Source organism: Eleutherodactylus coqui, chromosome 5 (assembly GCF_035609145.1).
Source record: "Eleutherodactylus coqui strain aEleCoq1 chromosome 5, aEleCoq1.hap1, whole genome shotgun sequence".
Classification (NCBI taxonomy): Eukaryota; Metazoa; Chordata; class Amphibia; order Anura; family Eleutherodactylidae; genus Eleutherodactylus; species Eleutherodactylus coqui.
In genome coordinates, this window is record NC_089841.1 from 153,211,571 (window position 1) to 153,231,061 (window position 19,491).

General features: G+C 42.0%; 1 protein-coding gene across 3 annotated transcripts in view; it reads left to right on the forward strand.

The window, feature by feature from the left end:
- SFSWAP (splicing factor SWAP) overlaps positions 1 to 19,491 on the forward strand; it is a 120,929-nt gene that overhangs the window by 57,534 nt on the left and 43,904 nt on the right. For all 3 annotated transcript variants that reach the window (XM_066603419.1, XM_066603421.1, XM_066603420.1), the window contains 4 exons: positions 834 to 965; positions 1,058 to 1,151; positions 12,203 to 12,365; positions 13,453 to 13,695. In XM_066603419.1, the coding sequence (XP_066459516.1) occupies positions 834 to 965; positions 1,058 to 1,151; positions 12,203 to 12,365; positions 13,453 to 13,695 (632 nt within the window). The remainder of the gene's footprint in view (positions 1 to 833; positions 966 to 1,057; positions 1,152 to 12,202; positions 12,366 to 13,452; positions 13,696 to 19,491) is intronic.

Genomic DNA, 19,491 nt, shown 5'->3' on the forward strand with positions numbered 1-19,491 from the left:
TTAGACAAGCCTTATAACTATGACTGGGAATTGTAAACCAAGCCAGAATACCATACACAGCTGTCCCACGTCTACAGGCCTTTGACTAGCCAATCCAAAAGCCCACTGTACACTGAGAGGCAAAAACCCCGCCGAAACAATTGTCTGTGTATGGCTATTTTGGCTTGGTTTACAATTTCCAGTCATTGTTACAAGGCTTGTCTAAAAGGTCTGACATTGACGTGCTGGAATGTTGCCTTCCACTAGGTGGCGCTGCAGAGGTATTGCTCCATCCTCCATGTTTGAATTTTAATGATCTAATCTATTACAGTATTCCAGACATTAAACTGGTTAGATGGTAGCTTAAAATTGATGGCCCATCCCCCACTAAGGGAAGTGACGCGGGACTCCAGCGATCACTGCATCATCTTCATTGTTTACCAGGCACAGCTCCATATTTTATTGTGCCTAGTATTACAATATTTGAATCTGACTGAGCTGTAATACCAGGCAGAGCTACTAAGTCAGAGCTGTGAAGGGGATGCAATGAACGTCAGAGTGTAACGCCCTCCTTAAACTGCTGAGATCTGAGATATGTTTCCCTATTGATCTAATATTGATGGTCTATCCTAAGAATGAGCCACCAGTTTTAAAGTCTTGGGCATCTCCTTTAATGTCTGATTGTTTGCTGTGGACAGCTGCTTCACTTGTCTCTAAGAAATAAGGTCATATAACTGGCATGCAGTGAAGTGGGCCTGTCTGGCAATGACGATATTGGTAATGTGTCTGATTGGCCAGATTGTCCTACATCCAAAGTTGAGTTTTAAGAGCCCATTTGAATTGTTTCATTTTAGCACATTGGCCCCAGTGGTTGCCATTATTCCTCCACCACCTGACATTCAGCCGGTCATCGATAAACTAGCACAGTACGTGGCTCGGAATGGACTTAAATTTGAAACCAGCGTACAAGCAAAGAATGACTCAAGGTTAGTACTATCTCATAGTTCTTAGATCTTCTCATAGGTACTTTGCCAGAACAGTGTGGAGTTTTGCTGAACCTTTCTCTGTTGTCTTACAGGTTTGATTTTCTCCAGCCTTGGCATCAGTATAATCCTTACTATGAATTTAAGAAGCACTTTTTCATGCAAAAAGAAGGAACACTCATGTCACAGGTATGGACAGTTGAACTTGAAATGCGTCTGATGTTATTGACTAATATATTTGCTACAAATGTAGCTAGTCTAAAAAAAAAAAACAGAAGAAAAGCTACATGTGTTAAAGCTAACTTCACACGGACGAGCGTGATGTGGGGCCGTGAATCCCACCCCCATATTGAGCTTGCCACCCAGGTGAAAACCCCATGGATGTCAAGCATTTCCATGGCAAAATAGCCTCGCATCACTTCGGGGATGCAGAGACCCTCTGAGTGGCTGACACCACCACGGCAGAGGATTGCAAAGTTTCCTCCATTGCTTTTAATTGGCCGGAAATGCCATCGCCAGCCCCATTGAAACGAATGGGAACTGCGATGCGAGAGCACACAGAAAGCTTGAGCATGCAGCGATTTGTTTCCTGCATAGCATCCCGGTGCCATTCAGGAAAACATCGCTCATGCGTATGACCCCATTTAGAAGAATGGGGTTCATATTTGTGCGTCTCGCAGTGCACAAATGTCGCTTAATTTTGACGCCTGTGTGAAGCCACCCTAGGAAGCATTGATTCAAAAGTAGTCCATTATGTAACAACCATCTCCTATTTTATGAAGCCCCTTTAGTAGACTTGTACTTCATATGGAAGGCAGCCTGATTTTTCATTTCTGAATTTTGGAATTAGCAATCCTCCTCCAATGCAATTTGATAAATGAAAATTACCGTCATCGAGGTTATGTGAAATCAGCATCTTTCACTTATACTTTGGCTATGTTTGAAGTGCTTTTATGCAACAGATCATTTACTTTAATTTCAAGAATTGATATTTATTTAAATTGGCTATCTGTAGAGACCTTTCCCAATCCTTACACTATTTTCAGAGTACATTGCATACATTGTTATTTTGTACTGATGTATGTGTCTCGGATAAGACATTCAACACATCCATGTCAATCTAGCTAAATATTAGGGAATGTAGTTTTCCTCTCCTCCTTTTAAAAAAAATATATTTATTTCCTAACTGACCATGTAATTACTTTACCAAAAAGATAAAGTAATGAGGTATATCGATAGTGGATAACTTGAAATCTTGCTACAATCGCTTCAAAGTGTAAACAAGTAGGATACTAACAAAATGGCTTAGGCTGCCTGTCCACAGGCGATATGTCACTGCGTTATCCGTGCCAATAATGCGGCCATGGGTAACGCAGAGAACGCTTTCCATAGGCTAACTGTGTAAAGCTCAGCCTGATGTCCACAAGCGGAGAATCCTAGCAGTTCTCGGCTCGTGGGATTAAAATCGTGGCATTGTGCAATTTGCCGCAATTCTCTGCAATGAGCCTATCTACTGTCAGTGCTTCCCTACTCCATCCCTGCGGCGGAATATTGTTAGCGATATTCTGTCACGGCCGTGGACAGGCAGCCATTAAGTGGTTTTCCAGGGAGAATACTATTGATGACCTATCCTCAGAATAGATAATCGTTGATTGTCTGGAGTCCATCATTGAAATTGTGAGCTGTGCCTGCAGTTACAAGTGCTGGCCACTACACAGTGGTCGTAGCTGTGATTTCTGATGCTTCCGTTCCGATCTGTGTATTTGTGGTGCTGTCAGCTGATTGGTCGGGGTCCCAAGCGACTGACCCCAGAGGATCAGCTATTCATGACCTATTTCGTGATCATTTAGGGAACCAACACAAAGAAGAGGGGTCAAAGTCACATCAGTTCGGCTACATGGCGGTTAACCCATTCATTGTGCTGGTTGACTTGAGTCTTATTAGTCATAGGTTGCCTCTCCTACGGGTAGGCTGTCAACTGTAAGTCCTGGAGATCCTTTTAATTATATCTCCCCTGTGTTGACCAGTTTGTGCTATTTTAGAATTTACTTATATAAGGAACATTATAAATTACATTTCAGCTTGACCTCGTAGTGTTTTTTTAAGAATCTATTTTTGATAAATGTCAAAAGGTGTTCTCCTGGCTTTAATTTTCATTTCTCTGACTACTTCCTTTAAACTGCGTACTATTATGCATCAATAATGCATCTCACGGGGGCCGCACTGGCCTATCAAAGCAACGTGTAGTGTCTTTAGACTAATGATGCACAGTTTGCATCAGATAGTCAGAGAAGCGGTGCAACCATCTTTGTTGATCCAGGACTGGAAAGTTGCTTTAAAGAGGATAGGTCATCAAGATCTGGTAGGTTGGGGTCTGCAATATGGAGTCTTAAAATCAGCTGATCGAGGGCAGGGGCCTGGATTTTTTATGTTACAGTTCCTCATTTGTTTTGAGCGGCTTTTTTTTTTTTTTAAGTATTCTTTATAGCTAGTTCTAGTAAGGTATGTAGTTTAACTCCGTGGGTGCATGATTTTTGCAGTTAAGGATGAGCTCTGTTTGTTCTGCAGAAAAAAAGCATTACCGTTTGGACGGACAGAGCTCATTCTGCTTCAATCGGCGTGACCAACATGCTTTTGCTGTCTTTTTAACGCTAAAATTCTTGGCTTTAAAATGGCATATGGTACCTATGGAGGGTTAGAAATGTTGCATTTAGACCTGTGACTTTTCAGGCGGTATACAAAGCAGAGAGCAAGGGGAAAGGGACACAAGCAGGTGGTAGACAAGATTTGCAATTCTTTTGTCTGTCCTCCTATCCCAGGGGAAGGTTGACAAAACATTTTCTTAATGTTATTGCCCCCCATCAATCAGGGAGCATATTTGCACTCTCATTGTCATATATGAGGTCTATTTTTTTTTATACCCATAAAAGACTTGCTCACCCAATCACTCCTCTACGCCTTTTAACCATGCACATGCCAGTAAAAAAAACTAACAAAATAACTGCTTTCTGTTCATTTTGCTTTTCCCAAACGGGAATAAAAAAAAGTTTTTAAATGTTATGTATTAACCTCAAAATAATACCAATAAAAACTTTGCTGTCACACAAAAAAAGGCAATCCCTCAAACAGATCTGTTGACTGAAAAATGAAAATGCTATAGCCTTGGAATGTCATGACAAAAAATTGGCTTTTTGTAAAGGGAAAAAAAAAAGCTTATATATTGTGTAACAGTAGTCACACGCAATAAAACCTTTTATAAATCCTCAAAAATCAATGGTGAAATAGCTGCTTTTCCATTATCGCTAACAAAAAAAAATGTATGTTATTTAATAGATGTACCAGAAATTAGTTCTTATAAAAACCTGAACTCCCGCAAAATACAAGGTCTCTTACAGCTACACTGATGAGAAAATGTAAAAAATAAAGGCCGTTAGTACTCTAAGTGGTAAATGATTTACTGGCTCTTCAAACAAAAATTAGGTATTTCACGAATGGGTTAAAAATTAGCGCTTTATGTCATGATGGGGCCAGGTTTTCACTGCAAATCCCAAACTGTTGGGTTTTGATCACAGGTTGCACCAGACTTTTCCACCATAGATGTAAATGTATGTCACAATGCCGCTCGATTTGGGATTTGCTTGTGATTAGACTGCATTTTAGCTGTTTTAACAGACAAATTGAAGTTCTGAAACAATCGCAGTGAAGTCACACACTTTTTGTTTGGTTGTGTGACTTTTCTGAGATTTAATTGTGCGATGTGTGTCACCATGTAGCCTTGTAGTGGGAAATGTCTTGTTAGCATTACATGTTGTAATTTAGTTACTGATCAATAATGACATAAATCCTTTTCCATTTTAAAGTGAATACACAGCAAGAGAATACAGATAGAGGTTTCCAAAACTTTGTCTCCTAAAGATGGCATACCTGCATAAATAGTGTTTTTAAACTTCCCCCACCGTATGCAAATGAATACAGATCTGTCTGATGGGCAGGCTGGACCGTCTCTGTTGGCTGGAGTTTCTTGCATAAACCCGCACATTTCTGCTGTTGCGACGTGGATGATGTAGTAGACGTTCTCCACCGTGCCATCTAAATCTTGTGCATGCACCAGGAGTTCAAGGGCAGGTACATGCACAGGTGAGCACGCCCAATCTGACCACAAATGGGAAAGCAGATCTGAGCATGTGCTCGCTCTCAAACTCCCAGAGCATGCAGGAAATTTGAATAGCTCTTTGGATGACGTCTACTTTGTCGTCCGTGTCACACCAGTAGAAAGTGGTGAGTTTATGTGAGAAACTCCGGCCAACAGAGACCGTCCAGTCTGCGTTATTTGCAAATGGCACCGAAAGTTTAAAAAAACGCCTATTTCTGCATGGATGCTTTGTTCGGAAGACAAGAAATTACGTTTTTGAAACAGATATATGTTAGTACTCTGTCGCTGTAGGCGGTTTATTACGCCTGAAAGTGATGACAGGTTCCCTATGGACTTTTTAAATTGTCAAACACAAGGCCCGCCTGCCAAATCATTTTGTGGCCCGCCATCCGTGCAACAACCTAAGGGCTCTTTCACACAGGCGCAGCGATTTTCGGTCATATCAAAATCATGTAAGGAGCACAAGGGGTTAAATTATCAGCAGCACGAGGGGTTAAATTATCCACAGCACGTCTCCATAAAAAGCATAGTTCTTCTTTATTCAATCCATTCTTTGCATTTTTCTGCCGCAACGTTTCAACTGCTTGCCACAGTCCTTATCAAGCAATATCGCATGAACAAGAGGCAGTCGTGACCAAGTCACGGCTGCATCTCCTATCCATGCGGACGTTCAGACGGCCTGGGATACCGTTGGGCAGGGGGAAACGGTTCTGCTAAACTGCCTGCCCCCCTCGCTGGCTCTCTGCAAGGGGAGGGGGCGGGAGCTTAGCGCACTAGCTCCCGCCCCTCCCATTTTAAACAGCAAGCAAGGGGCAGAGAGAAGGAAGGGGGTGGAGGTCTTCTCTACCTTGACCCGCAACAATGCAAACCTCTGGAGATATCGAAGACCAAAGAAAAAAGGTTAAGGCTATGCAATACTTTTTGGGTTAGTGTCTGAGTTCCACTGGCCAACGGCAGTCTTTTTGTTACCATACACAGCAGATACGCTTCTAAACTCCCTCCCACCTCCCTTCTCCGGCAGTTCCCATAGGAGTCTATGGGATCTGCTGCTGTATTCCTGCCGCGAAGATAGTTCTTGAAATATCTTTCCTGGCCGGCGTCAAAAACAGCCAACTGTTTTTACGCCCTGGGAATACGCCCTGATCTTTAAATGCATGCAAATGAACCTACTAGCTTCATTCATTACCGCTTTAGCCCTTTAGTACCTATGCAAAATGATCGCTCAAGACTGTCAGTTTCTGATGAATTTTTAGCGATCATCTGTGTGTGTAAATGCACCTGTAGTCGGCAATGTGACAATTAAAGTTGTTGCTCAATAACTGGTAATAACATTTGTTTGTTATCCAAGTAATGTGAAAATACTAATTTTCCCGGCCACAGTGTAACATGTATGAGTGCCTAGTGTAACATGTATGATGAGCTTTAACTGTGGTCCCTTCCTTCCAGAATGTTATATATTGAAAGGTAAATGCTGTTGACTAAATATCTATATGCCATGACTGTCACTAAAGTACCCTGATTGGTTGATGTGGGTCATGTAATTGCCAGTTTGTTGTAGCAGTCCTTTCGCTCGTGGTACCATCTCTCACCAGCATCGTATTTGAAGTAAAGCCCTCCGTACATATTACACAAGTCATGTGAACTCGCTGATTTCCTTGGCACTGGGTAGCCCTTGCATGTATATGGAGGCCTCCTGAGGATCCACATTTGTGTATGTGTTAGTGGTGTGGCCGTCAAAGCTGTTACTGGGCCAAAAATCTGTTATAAATGGCAATATGAGTAGATGATTTGTAACCAGGCTTATTTTTGCATTGTTTGGCGTGTTTGCAGGCACAGCTTTGCTACCTTACCACCCCTCCGTTCAGAGTAAACATTTCTGGCCCGGGCTTTCAGAATCTGTTGGAAAATTTATGCAATTCCTTAAAAATGTCAGATGTACTTTGTTTACTCTTTAAATCTTGTAGTCAACTGTCTTGTAAAGTCTTTATTATGTGGCTGTGTTGGCATGATTAGTTTGTACAGAAATCCTGTAATGAGGAGAGGTGTAATTGGATGCAGAGCCGACTAGTTAAATTGTCTTGGACTTGATCTTTCTTTGTCCTGTGATGAATAATTTATTTCCGTAATATGCACCCAATCGAGTTGTTTAGACAGCCATCCGATTTCATGATACGCTCAGAAAACATCAAAAAGCCTTGTCTGAGATCTGGACTGCATTGCTCTTGTATACACTTTGAAGTATTAAACTGCGTTATTAGTTGTAAAACGTTAACGCGTTGCTAGAGCGAGCTGCGGGTTCTTGCTAGATTCTCTTCTTCTGACTGATGCTGCAAATGTAAGGGTCCTTTTACACGAGACGATTGTCGAGCGCAAGTGTGCCCAGCAGTCGTTCCAGTGATACTCCTGTGCTTTTACACAAGAGCATCATCGCTCAGCGGATGGAGGAGCGGCGGGCTGGAGATTGGTCCGGTCACAGTAAACAGTCGTTCGTAGACGGGCCAATCGTTGCCCACTTTTTATGTGACGCTACTGAATTATTGTTCGTCGTTCGCTTGCTGCATGCATTTACCTTGAACGATCATAGTTCAGATATTAACCCGAATCATTAGCCCGTGTAACAGGGCTGTAACTAATAATTACCTAATCTTTCCAATATCTGGGCACCTCCTGTAATAGGGGAGATCTCCCAAACCCCAGCAGAAGAGGCAAGCGTCTTGCCAAAGGTTGCAGGCAGCTGCCTTTTAGAAGAAGCTTGCTGCATATGTATTCATATTCACTAATTTCAGAGAAGACTGTAAAAATCAGTATACAGTGAGCTCCTCTAGTGGTGACTGCAAGGATAAGAAAAAAATAAACTAATCTTTCAGACACTGATGATTCCAGCAATTTTGTGCCTCGGAACAAACCTAAAAAGTGTGCAGCATGTGACTACCTGCCGCCACTCACAGGTTCAGTGTGGCATCTGGCTCTAGTGCTGGATGGGGAGCCCTGGCGATAGGAGTATTCAGTTTCTTCATTTTAACTTCTCCCCCACCCTTCCTCTTTATTTTCTTTAAACATGGAAATCCCCTGTAATTTTGTAAAGTATTGCATCAGAAATTCTGCTATTGTAATGAGCCAGATTTGTATGAGTCTTCCTAAAGCTACACAGACTGCAATAACAAATGGTCTCTGGAAATACGGGTGAACTGTACATTATTATTGCAGAGGAGCAGTAAAAGCTTTGGAATGAGCCTGGTCTATACGTAGGCATAGAAAAGCCAAGCTCTTGTGTTAAGGCCCATTAAGACGCAACGATTATCGCTCAAAAGCCGTCTTTTGAGCGATAATTGTTGTGTGTAACTGCGCTGACATCGTACAGTTTTCGTTAAGCAGCCACTGATCGTTTTCTTTTAGCATGCTGAAAGATCAGCAATCAGTTATCAGGAATTCACAGCGGGATACAGCTGATACTATTGTTTCAGCTGTATCCCGCTCCCTGAACACAGGCTGGGTATGAAGAACAGAGCGGTCCAGCTGTGTTCTTCATACTCTGCATGGAGCGCACAGCTGTATACAGCTTAGTGCTCCATGAACAGTCGGGGTATGAAGATTACAGCGGTCCAGCTGTGTTCTGCATCCCCCGCTCGGAGTGTTCAGCTGTATAACGCCTGGGCACACCGAGCAGCTGGATGCAAAAGACAAGCAGCCCCGCTTGTCTTCTATATACCCCGCTCGGAGCGCAAAGTGATCACATAACGTTTGAGTGATCACCTTGCGCTTAAAGGCACACAACGATTATCGTTCAAAAGACATCATTTGAGTGATAATCGTATCTAAATAGGCCTTAACACTTATTGTCATTTGGGCTTTAGTTTGCACATTTCCAGGTAGCCTCTTAAAGGGGTTGTCCCGAGGCAGCAAGTGGGTCTATACACTTCTGCATGGCCATAATAATGCACTTTGTAATGTACATTGTGCATTAATTATGAGCCATACAGAAGTTATAAAAAGTTTTTTATACTTACCTGCTCCGTTGCTGGCGTCCTCGTCTCCATGGTGCCGACTAATTTTCGCCCTCCGATGGCCAAATTAGCCGCGCTTGCGCAGTCCGGGTCTTCTTCTTTTCTGAATGGGGCTCCGTGTAGCTCCGCCCCGTCACGTGCCGATTCCAGCCAATCAGGAGGCTGGAATCGGCAATGGACCGCACAGAAGCCCTGCGGTCCATGGAGACAGAGGATCCCGGCGGCCATCTTCAGCAGGTGCGTATGAAGACGCCGGACCGCCGGGATTCAGGTAAGCGCTGTGCGGGTTGTTTTTTTAACCCCTGCAGCGGGGTTGTCTCGCGCCGAACGGGGGGGGTTTAAAAAAAAAAAAAAAACCCGTTTCGGCGCGGGACAACCCCTTTAAGTTGGTGTGACCATTCCCTAATATAATCAGTGATTTGGCCCCCAAGACCAGACCGTTAACTTGCTGTTACATCGAATGCCTTATGTCCACGGGTGGATTTTCGCTGCAGAATCCCAAACGGGCGTTTGCCTCCGGATTCTAAAGCAATAACCCTCCATAGCCTGCTATGGAACAATGATTCTTCATGCTCCCGAGCAGAAACCAATTGCAGTTTCTGCTCACGGATGAAAAATTGCAGCATGCTTCATTTTATTGCGACTCCCGCATGGACAGCTTCCAATGAACTCGGGCCCCCTGCACACAGCAAAGCCAAATTCCTCACGTACCTGCTTCTGCAGGCGTAATCCGGACTCGCCGCGTGCCTTCGGCCTAAATCTGAGTGGGATTTGTCCAGGTCTGCTGTACCTCACATTTTGAGCTTATTCTCAATAGTAAAAACGTTAATATGCAAAATTTTACTTCTGTAGAACTAGCAGGGACTTTTTACTGTTCTGCAGATATGGAATGGGAAGAAGGTTATATCTCAGTGATTGCCAGGAAGAGTTGACAGAGGCATGGAAGAGAGACTAAATTGTTTTAATGCAAAGGCTTTATTGTGAGGTGCAGAGCTAATAGGGCTGACGGGAAGGAACAAAGCCACTTCTAGTTTCACTGACACAAAGGTATAATACCGTATGCTTGGCATATTGTGTAGCCAATTGTGACGTTAGGCAATCGCTGCTGGATTTCTGAACTCTTATTGGATATTTGCTATTTTCTCCCCTCGTTCCTCGAGGTATTACTTACCTAGTGTCATGACAAGTAGAGCTTTGTCTGCAATAAACTGACCAAGCAGGCATGTATATCGACATAATGCACTTGTGGAAAAGTTCCTGAGCTAACTTTAATTTTACAAAGTATTTCTGTCTAATCTGTAACACGTATTTAAAGTATCTCTGACCATGATTATCCCTACTGCTAGTAACCCGTAACAAGGTGAATCGTAAGTTTGTTGTCTCATGGGTGATGATAAAAATAAGAATCCGTGCATTTCTAATGCATTGCCTAGAGGATCCTAAGACTTCCTGAAAGACTTGAGCGACGCTTTGCTACAAAAACACGGGTCATCAGTAATACGTTATGTAGTATAAATTATGCATCCTGGAATAATTGCTACAGAAGGATAAAGGTGCAGATATTTAGTATTTCGCAGAGTGATGGCACACCTGACTAGCTGTCCCTTTTATTCCGCTTGCTGAAAAACATCAGACATTTCTCACAGGACAAACTCCTTTTCCAGTACAGCAGCTTTTGAACGTGGGCATTTGTTCTGTTCTCAGATGTTGGGTTATACTGCTGAGTCCTTTGTCTGAAACTGGTCAAGGGGAAGCTTTATTTTACGCTATGGCTAGTCTGAAGTTATTAAGCCTGCGCAATAAAGTATTTTGAAAAGCATTTAAAGTTCTGTTTTATACCCTGTCCTTTTCCTTTCTGTACGGAATAAAAGCTTTAATTAGAACGTAATTGTTCTTGCCTCCTTAAATCTGTTACTGTCCATTCTCTGCTACCGCATTCTTAGCTTTTTGGAAACATTTGTAAGAAGTTCTTATCCTATATGGACATCAGAAGTCTTTTGAAATCGCACATAACTAAAATCTATCCTATTTGTACAATAAACTCCCACCATCTCTGGCCTTCCTCCTCTGGACCAAAAAGCTATATGTGTGACAATTCCACTTGCTTATACAAAACCAAGTACTATACAAAGATTGGCATCGGTCACCGTCCCCAGTGGGGCTCATAACTTTTAATTTCCTTATCTCACTTAAGAGCCAGTTTAATAGGAAATCAATTTATTTTTTATTTTTTTACATGCACCAAAATTATTTGTGTATGTATAATATATATATTTGTGTGTGTGTGTGTTATATATCCGTCACACATATTAAAATTAATAGAGCTCCTTAACTGTGTATTTATTACTTTTTCTTTTTTTGGCAAGCCCCATTCAACTATGCGGTCATATTAAAGAAAATGCAAATAAAATCTTAATGGGGCACATTTCCTATGGCATTTCATACACCACTCTTGCTGTGATGCCGCTGGAGTAAAATGTGAAAGATTAAGAGGTAGCCTCTTAGTAAAATCGGTGCCTGTTATGAGGTTGTTTAGATTTGTGCTGTAATATACGCCACTTGTGTTAGAGTATACATGGTGGGCTGTGGTGGCACTGCCACTTCCCTTAAAGGGGTTGTCCCGTGAAATCAAGTGGGGTTCAGCACTTCTGTATGGCCATATTAATGCGCTTTGTAATATACATCGTGCATTAAATATGAGCCTACAGAAGTTATACAAAGTGCATTAATATGGCCATACAGAAGTGTATAACCCCACTTGCTTTCACGGGACAACCCCTTTAAGCCTAACCCTCTTTCAAAGGAGAAGCAGTGAAAAAAAGGCCCAAGACTTGCGTATGTTTCCACAAGCGTGTCTTCTGGTGCAAGTGCCTTCATCCCCAAGCCCTCCCAAACATTGTGTAGAGTTAGTATTTCAATTTTTTGTTTAGTTGCTATTTTTGTTTATTTCAAGTGCCTCGCTTCCTTGGTGATTCAGATGTAATACAATTGGCTTTCATTGTTTTTCTCCTCTAGAATATAGATAAATATGCAAATAACTTTCTGCTTAGATTAATCTGAAACTTGTTCTTATCATTAAACAGACTTCTACAACATTAGAAGACAACAGTCTATCTGCACAATTGTCAGATGACAGCGTGACACCAAGTAATACTGCTGGAAATGATTGTGATGGTATGGGTGCTAGTGATGACAAAACTGATGGTGCCAGCACTAAGCCTGCCAATGACGGAAAGCTCATGAAAGGTACACAAGCTGTTTTGTATATTCAATAGCTCTTGCCTTCTCCTTTTTACATCTGTGAATAGGTGATACTTTGTCATATAAAGTGTTCTTTTATTTCCCTTCTAGTAGCCTGCACGCTTTCCTAGCCCTGCACGCTTTCCTAGCCCTGCACGCTTTCCTAGCCCTGCACGCTTTCCTAGCCCTGCACGCTTTCCTAGCCCTGCACGCTTTCCTAGCCCTGCACGCTTTCCTAGCCCTGCACGCTTTCCTAGCCCTGCACGCTTTCCTAGCCCTGCACGCTTTCCTAGCCCTGCACGCTTTCCTAGCCCTGCACGCTTTCCTAGCCCTGCACGCTTTCCTAGCCCTGCACGCTTTCCTAGCCCTGCACGCTTTCCTAGCCCTGCACGCTTTCCTAGCCCTGCACGCTTTCCTAGCCCTGCACGCTTTCCTAGCCCTGCACGCTTTCTTCCTGAAATCATACAATTAACCTTCTTCGACATCCCTCCCCCCCAAAAAAAGTCTGCAAGGTTCAAAGTGAAAGTCTAAACCTCTAGGAGCCCAATAATTTTTTCGTCATCAAATTAAGACTCAACATTATTACATGCGGCGTAAACATTTGCACCAAACCACAACATTTAGAGTATGAAGGTCAATCAGTCCACTGGGCTAATTGACTGACTGATGCATTTTACAGAAAATGTGCTGTGCTCTACCTGTTGCCATCACTAGAGGGAGCACAGGAAATCTCTGCATACTGTTATATGTTGAGATCAATAAATGACACATGATGATGGCAACCATAATGTTGTGTTGTGTTATGTGCTATAGTGATGACAAAAATCGCTTTTAGCTGCTAAGTGTGAACATTTAGGTGCCAAAATTCTTCTTGCTTTTGTGACTATTTTATTTGCAGTATGGAGCCTTGATCTTGTAGTAGTTGTACTTCTATCTGTAAACTTCTACCAATGGTGAGATTGGATATAAACAGAGATCCTTTTTTTGTTTTTTATTATATTCTGTTACTTTTCCTTTCTGTATGTTGTGAAATGTGTTTTTGTTAGTGATATCTCATTTAAACTGTGTTTATTTTTTTTCCTTGCCTTTTTAGTTTCCTTTGCTCCAATAAGCTTTGCAATAAAGGTGAAGGAAACCGACCTTTTACCCCTTGAAAAAAACAGAGTAAAATTAGATGATGACAGTGAGGAGGAGGAAGAGTGTGGAGAAAGCAAAAATGGGCAGCAAAGCAAGGCCAGTAGCTGTTCTAACAGTAGCCAATTAGTTAATGTTGGGAACACTGCAGTGGAGGAGAAGAGGCCACAGTTGACTCCAGAGGAACTAGAAGCTAAGCAAGGTATATATACCCTTATTTTTTCATTTTTTGGGGGAGAAAGGCAGATGTTGTGTTTTGTCATACAATGTTGTTCTTACAACGCATAAAGCTTTATAAACTTGTATTGCACATCTCTAGGGGCGATAACTACTGTATGCTACGTTTTAGCCACTCTACTTTTTATATATTGTTAAAATGTTTGTCTCCTACCTTGTTAAGACATATGAACATCCTGTTCTTGAAACCCTCTATATTACACAGGTTCATTGCAAGAAAGCGGTGATGAATTTAAATAAAACCTGTTACTTGGTTCATTCTGCCCAAACTGCAGTTTTTGTCACCGTGACAGAAAGGAAAACCCTGTGTGTCAACAAGCCTATTACCGAGGGAATCACTAAAATATAACTTTTATTAGGTAAAGATAAAAATAAAAATGTATAAAAGGCGTGGACTCTTATTCCAGTTACACTCCTACTGGACAAGTAGATATTCTAACAGTAGTAAGTCCATATAAGTATATACCAGATGATGCGCTAAGTTCTAACGCCACAACCACAATGACCCAATCTATATTGTTGGTGCATGGGTCGAGATATATATTATGGTTGTGTACAGCTCCACGTGTATAAATGGCCACAAGGGCTAACAAAGCACAATGTAGGTTATATTTTTTGTATTTATACGTTGGAGCCGATAAATGGGTAAAGGCCAGAATAATAAATGTAACCCCCGTCTGGCAGAGTATTGAGGCATATATTAATGCCCAGGAAATATAGCATCAATCAGGTATATACTATGTGGTATATCCCCTATTATGGTGGATTATACCCTGATGCGATAACCAGCTATAGTAAACACGGTCACTAATTTCATCTATATAGTGACTCGCTTGACTGACGTCATTTAGCGTGTTTATCTAGTTTATATAAAAGCTGGCAAATAGACTGCAGCGCTGAGTGGTCTGTAACTAGGAGTTAAATGGTGCAAGGACATATTACAGCACCAAACGTTCCTTTTATTTTACCACATTCCCATTAGGGACAGACACAGCGGAGAGTCTTAGACCAGGGTCATTCACTCATAAGACCCTGTCACATGGACTGAACACTGCTGAGTGCAGCTAATAAAAACAGCTGATCACTGCTTCACTAGAGATGAATGCCGCTGTTTGTGAGATTTTATAATCACCAGCAGCTACGAGCAGCTAAACTGAAGAGGGTTCAATAAGATATATAATGAACCCTCTTTGTCAGTAACTGCTGCATTCACTATCACCATTTAAGCATAGATAGCCCAATATACAATGATGTGGACATCTGTGGCATGTCAAGCACAACAATAAGGCTATCTTAGGCTGGCTAACACCATCTACGCGTTTCCGCGGTCCTTAATGCAGTGACCGCATCATCAGGATGGTGAGTCTAGGTTATAGAACCGATGTTGCTGGGAATGCACACAACATTCCAGTTCGGCATGCACAATATACCCAGAAGTAATACTTGACGCTGGTCACCGCATACTACACAAATGTCAGTAGTTCATAACCTCCCAATGCCCTCCTTCAGCTCTATATATAGAGCCCATTGCAACAAATAAGTTCTAATGGATAGACATTTATATTCCACAGGCATAGAACTACTGATGTAGAACAGTGGAGAGAGCTTACTAAGCCTGGCATTTATTGTACAGGCGATTAGGAATTCTTTTTAGACATAAATATAAACACATCAGGGGAGGTTTCATTTTGCTCTATTGGGCCGCTCTCACACTCGCCACTTTTTACCGCAAATAGCGCTGCGTCCCAAAAGCAGTGCTAACCGAAGTACAACTCCGCCATTAATTTCAATGGGTCCTTGCCAATCTAACGCCGTAAATTTCAAGCGCGGTCTGCTCTATTTTTTTAGCGCCTTTTAACACGCCTCATCACCCTTCTCCATGTTGGAGTGCATTAATTAAACGCCGTAAGATGAGTTTGAAAAAGCCACGTGAAACCGCGGTAAGATGCCGTGGTCATATACTCTTTAAATTGTATCTCTACTTAATTACCATAAATAAATGGTAAAAGTGATTATAAGAAACATTGTAAAAAATGTCTTTCTCCACTTATCGGGCTCCTTTCCCCAAACCCCCACATCATAGTGAAAAATAACCTGGACTCTGGTTACTATTAGCACAGTGGTGTTTAGTAGCCCATACTCATTTAAAACCCACGTTGAGCAGTTATTGAAAAAACTGGGTCAGAATGCCTGAGCTGATTTTTCAAAAAATCGTGAATCAGGACAGCTGAGTCCGACTCCCATTAAAATCAGTAGGAGTAAAAGTCGGCTTCATTAAAGCATGCATGCTCTTTTATGTGGCTCAGTTAAAAACACTGTTACCTTTCAGGGTTGGGGTCTTAGGTTCAAATCTAATCAAGGATAACTGCTGCATGGACTTTGAAAAAACTCCATCCAGATGTTGCCCTTGGACACGTTTGGACTTAAATATCCATCACTGCAAGATAGCGGTGCCACCACACTCGTCTCTTCTGTTGCAGAGGAGTAGAGCAACAACAAAAATAAACCCAAAGGGAACATAAAACCCCATGCAGATATTGCTCTTGTACAGATTTGAACGTATAACTTCAGCAGTACAAACTGAGCCACCACACTTCTTTCTTGAAAGAGGATGGAGAGGAAAAGCGATCATAAACATTCTGTGCAGATGTAGATATGAGCTGTATACCTAGAACCCCAGTGCTACGAGGGAACTGTGCTAGCTACTGAGCCACCATCATCTTCCTCCTGCTGCTTCAGCAGGCAAAAAGGATTTTATTCTGGTTATTTCTCCCCTCCTACTCCTCCTCCCTTTTCTTCTTCTCCTTCACTGGAAGAGGAGGGAGAAGATAGAACTAGTATGATGGCTTAGTCATTAGCACTGTTGGCTTGCAGTGTTGGGTTCCTACGTTCAAATCTGTCTAAAGACATCATCTGCATAGTCGCTGTATGTTCTTTGTATTTCTCTCTTCTCCTTTAGAGAAGGAAGACCAAGCATGGCGGCTCAGTTAGCACTGCTGCCTTGCAGTGCTAGAGTTTTATGTTTAAATCTGTCCAAGGGCAACATCTGGATGGAGTTTTTCAAAGTTTATGGAGAGGTTAACCCCTTAGTGACCACCCCATACTGTTTTTACGTTCTGGCCTGCTGGGCTTTAATCAACCCAAGGATGTAAAAACATGCTTTCTCTGGGGATTAAAACCCTCAATGCTGTCTGTTACCGGATCTAGCCAACATCCTGGTCATGCGATCGCTAGTATCCACCAGATACTGCTGATTGCATTAAGGTCAATACAAAGTAAATAAAAGTTAGTTTCGGCTCCCCTTACGGATCCGATCCATAAGGGGAGCTGAGGATACTCGCCACCTCCTCCCCCGTCCTCCGATGTCCCCCCAGTGTTCTGGTCCTGCAGGAGCTGACGCCGGTGTCTGTGCATGCGTGCCAAACGACATTAGATCACGCCCAGAGGGCCGGGAGGCAAGGGAAATTTAAAAACTCCCTGCTCTCGGCTAGTATAAGTAGCATAGAGCAGGGAGCTGTTACCGGGAGCAGCTGTATGCGGTTCGCGGTCACATGATCGCTGCTATCTCAATGGATAACAGCGATCATGTAAAAGTTGAAGAAAAAAAGTGTGTAAATAAAAAATTTGTTTAATCTCTCCTCATGGATCATAGCCGTGTGTAAAAGCCGTAGATTGCCAGGTTAATTTAAAATCTCCCCGAACCTGGCTACTAAATGTAGCCTGGAGATTTCACGGGGGCCGCAGTACGTGGTTATTGGTCACGTGATCACCGTTATCCAATGGATAACGGCGATCATGTACAAGTTTTAAAAAAAGCTAGTTTCACCTCCCGTCACGGATCCAAACCATGAGCGATGTCCCCCGACAAGTGGGCAATGGGGCCTAAAACGCCTTCAAGCTAAATTTTTGTTCTGAAGACCACCAGCTGCTCCTTTCGGTTTTGTCTCTGTTGTGCATACAGACATATTAGGGCTACACTGGGTATGTTTCTGAACACAGGACAATTTGGGGTATGCATTTTTGTGTGCAAATCCTCATTTTCATGTAAATTATTGGAAAAAAATCCTGTCTTTAAAATGACATATTTGCAAAAATATGACATTTTATTTTTTCTCCTCCTAAGGGTGAATGCAGACGGACAGGATGGATCCCGCTGCGAGAATTTTTGCAGCGGGATACGGCCCGTGCCCCTGCGGTGACCCCACGGCTCACCTCTTCCGGGGTCTTCTCTCTACTCTGTCATGTGTCGGCGCGTCAGTGGTGACTTTTCTATGCGGGCCTCTGCAAGGCTCGCACAGAAATACGACACGCCGCAATTTGTTTACCGCGCAAGTTATCACGCGGTCAAATCACGGCTGTCAGCATAGGATTGTATAAAGCAGTGCAATCCTATGGCAAAGTGCAACGGGTGGAAATTATGTGCGCAATCTTGCCACTGAATTTCAGCCCGTGTGCAAAAATATGAAATTTTACTTTTTCTCCTCTAAATTGAATTAATTCCTGAAAAAAAACTGTGGGGTCAAAATACTCCTGACACCCCTCATTGAATACATTAAGGGGTGTACTTTTTAAAATGGGGTTATTTGTGGGGGTATCTATAATTCTGACACCTATGAGCCGTTGCAATCTTGGCGTCATGCTGGAAAATAAAGTGTTCCTCAAAATGTTAATAATTAATGTTAAATTTGTACGTCTCCTAAATGGTTAAAAAAAAAACACCGTTTTTCCAATGTGCGCCCAGAATAAAGTAAGCAGATGGAAATATATAGCTCTTATCAAAAATTTCTATATTATGTTTGCACATATTTGAGATGCAGTTGAAAATGTGAAAACAACGATTTTTTTCAGTTTTCCCAATTTTGCAGCTAATAATAAATATATACAAATTCTATCGGTCTATTTTTACCGCCTATATGAAGTACAATATGTGGCGAACAAACAATGTCCGAATCATTTGGATATGCAAAACCTTTACGGAGTTATTCCATGTTAAAATGACACATGTCAGATTTCCAAAATTTGGCATAGTCATTAGGGCGCAAACAGGCTTGGTCACTAAAGTGTTACCCTTAATGGGATTTTAGCCAAGGACCCCAGCACTAGTACTAACGACTGAGCCACATTCATTAGCACACATTCACTGGCTTTTTTTATTTTAATTTTTTTTGGTAATTTTATTTATTCTGTGCTAAAAAATCAGGCCAGGATGACCCGATCCAATTATGGAAAACATCGGGCTGACTTGATGGCCGGCCCGATCGCAAAGAGCAGCACTAGTCTCTTAATTCCTGGTCATTTCAGCATCTCTCAAGGAAAGAGAATCATTTATTCCAATTTCAAGTGTTTTTCCTAATATTCTAACATGTCAGGAAGATTGTATGAATTTCTATAGAGAAAACCTCTAATGATCTTTTCCCGAATTGCATGCTAGCGTACAGTATTACATTTTTCCTTCCTTGTCTTTACAAGCCCAATCAGATTGTGCATCCTGATTGAGAAGTGGTGACACTTGAATCTCAAACTTAAATTACCATGTAGCATGTCAGGACTTGTTGTCCCAGATGTTTTTGGAAGGCTTATTTGTATGCAGATGTGGCGTTCTCTCAAATCCGCAGCCAAATATATGCATTGTTACATTTCTCTCACGTAGCTTGGATGTAAACTGTCTGGCTTTTAGTTTGATTAGTTTAATATTTATGCCTCCCATGTCTTTGCAATAAATTATATGCATATATGTACATATATATAATTAAAATGTTTA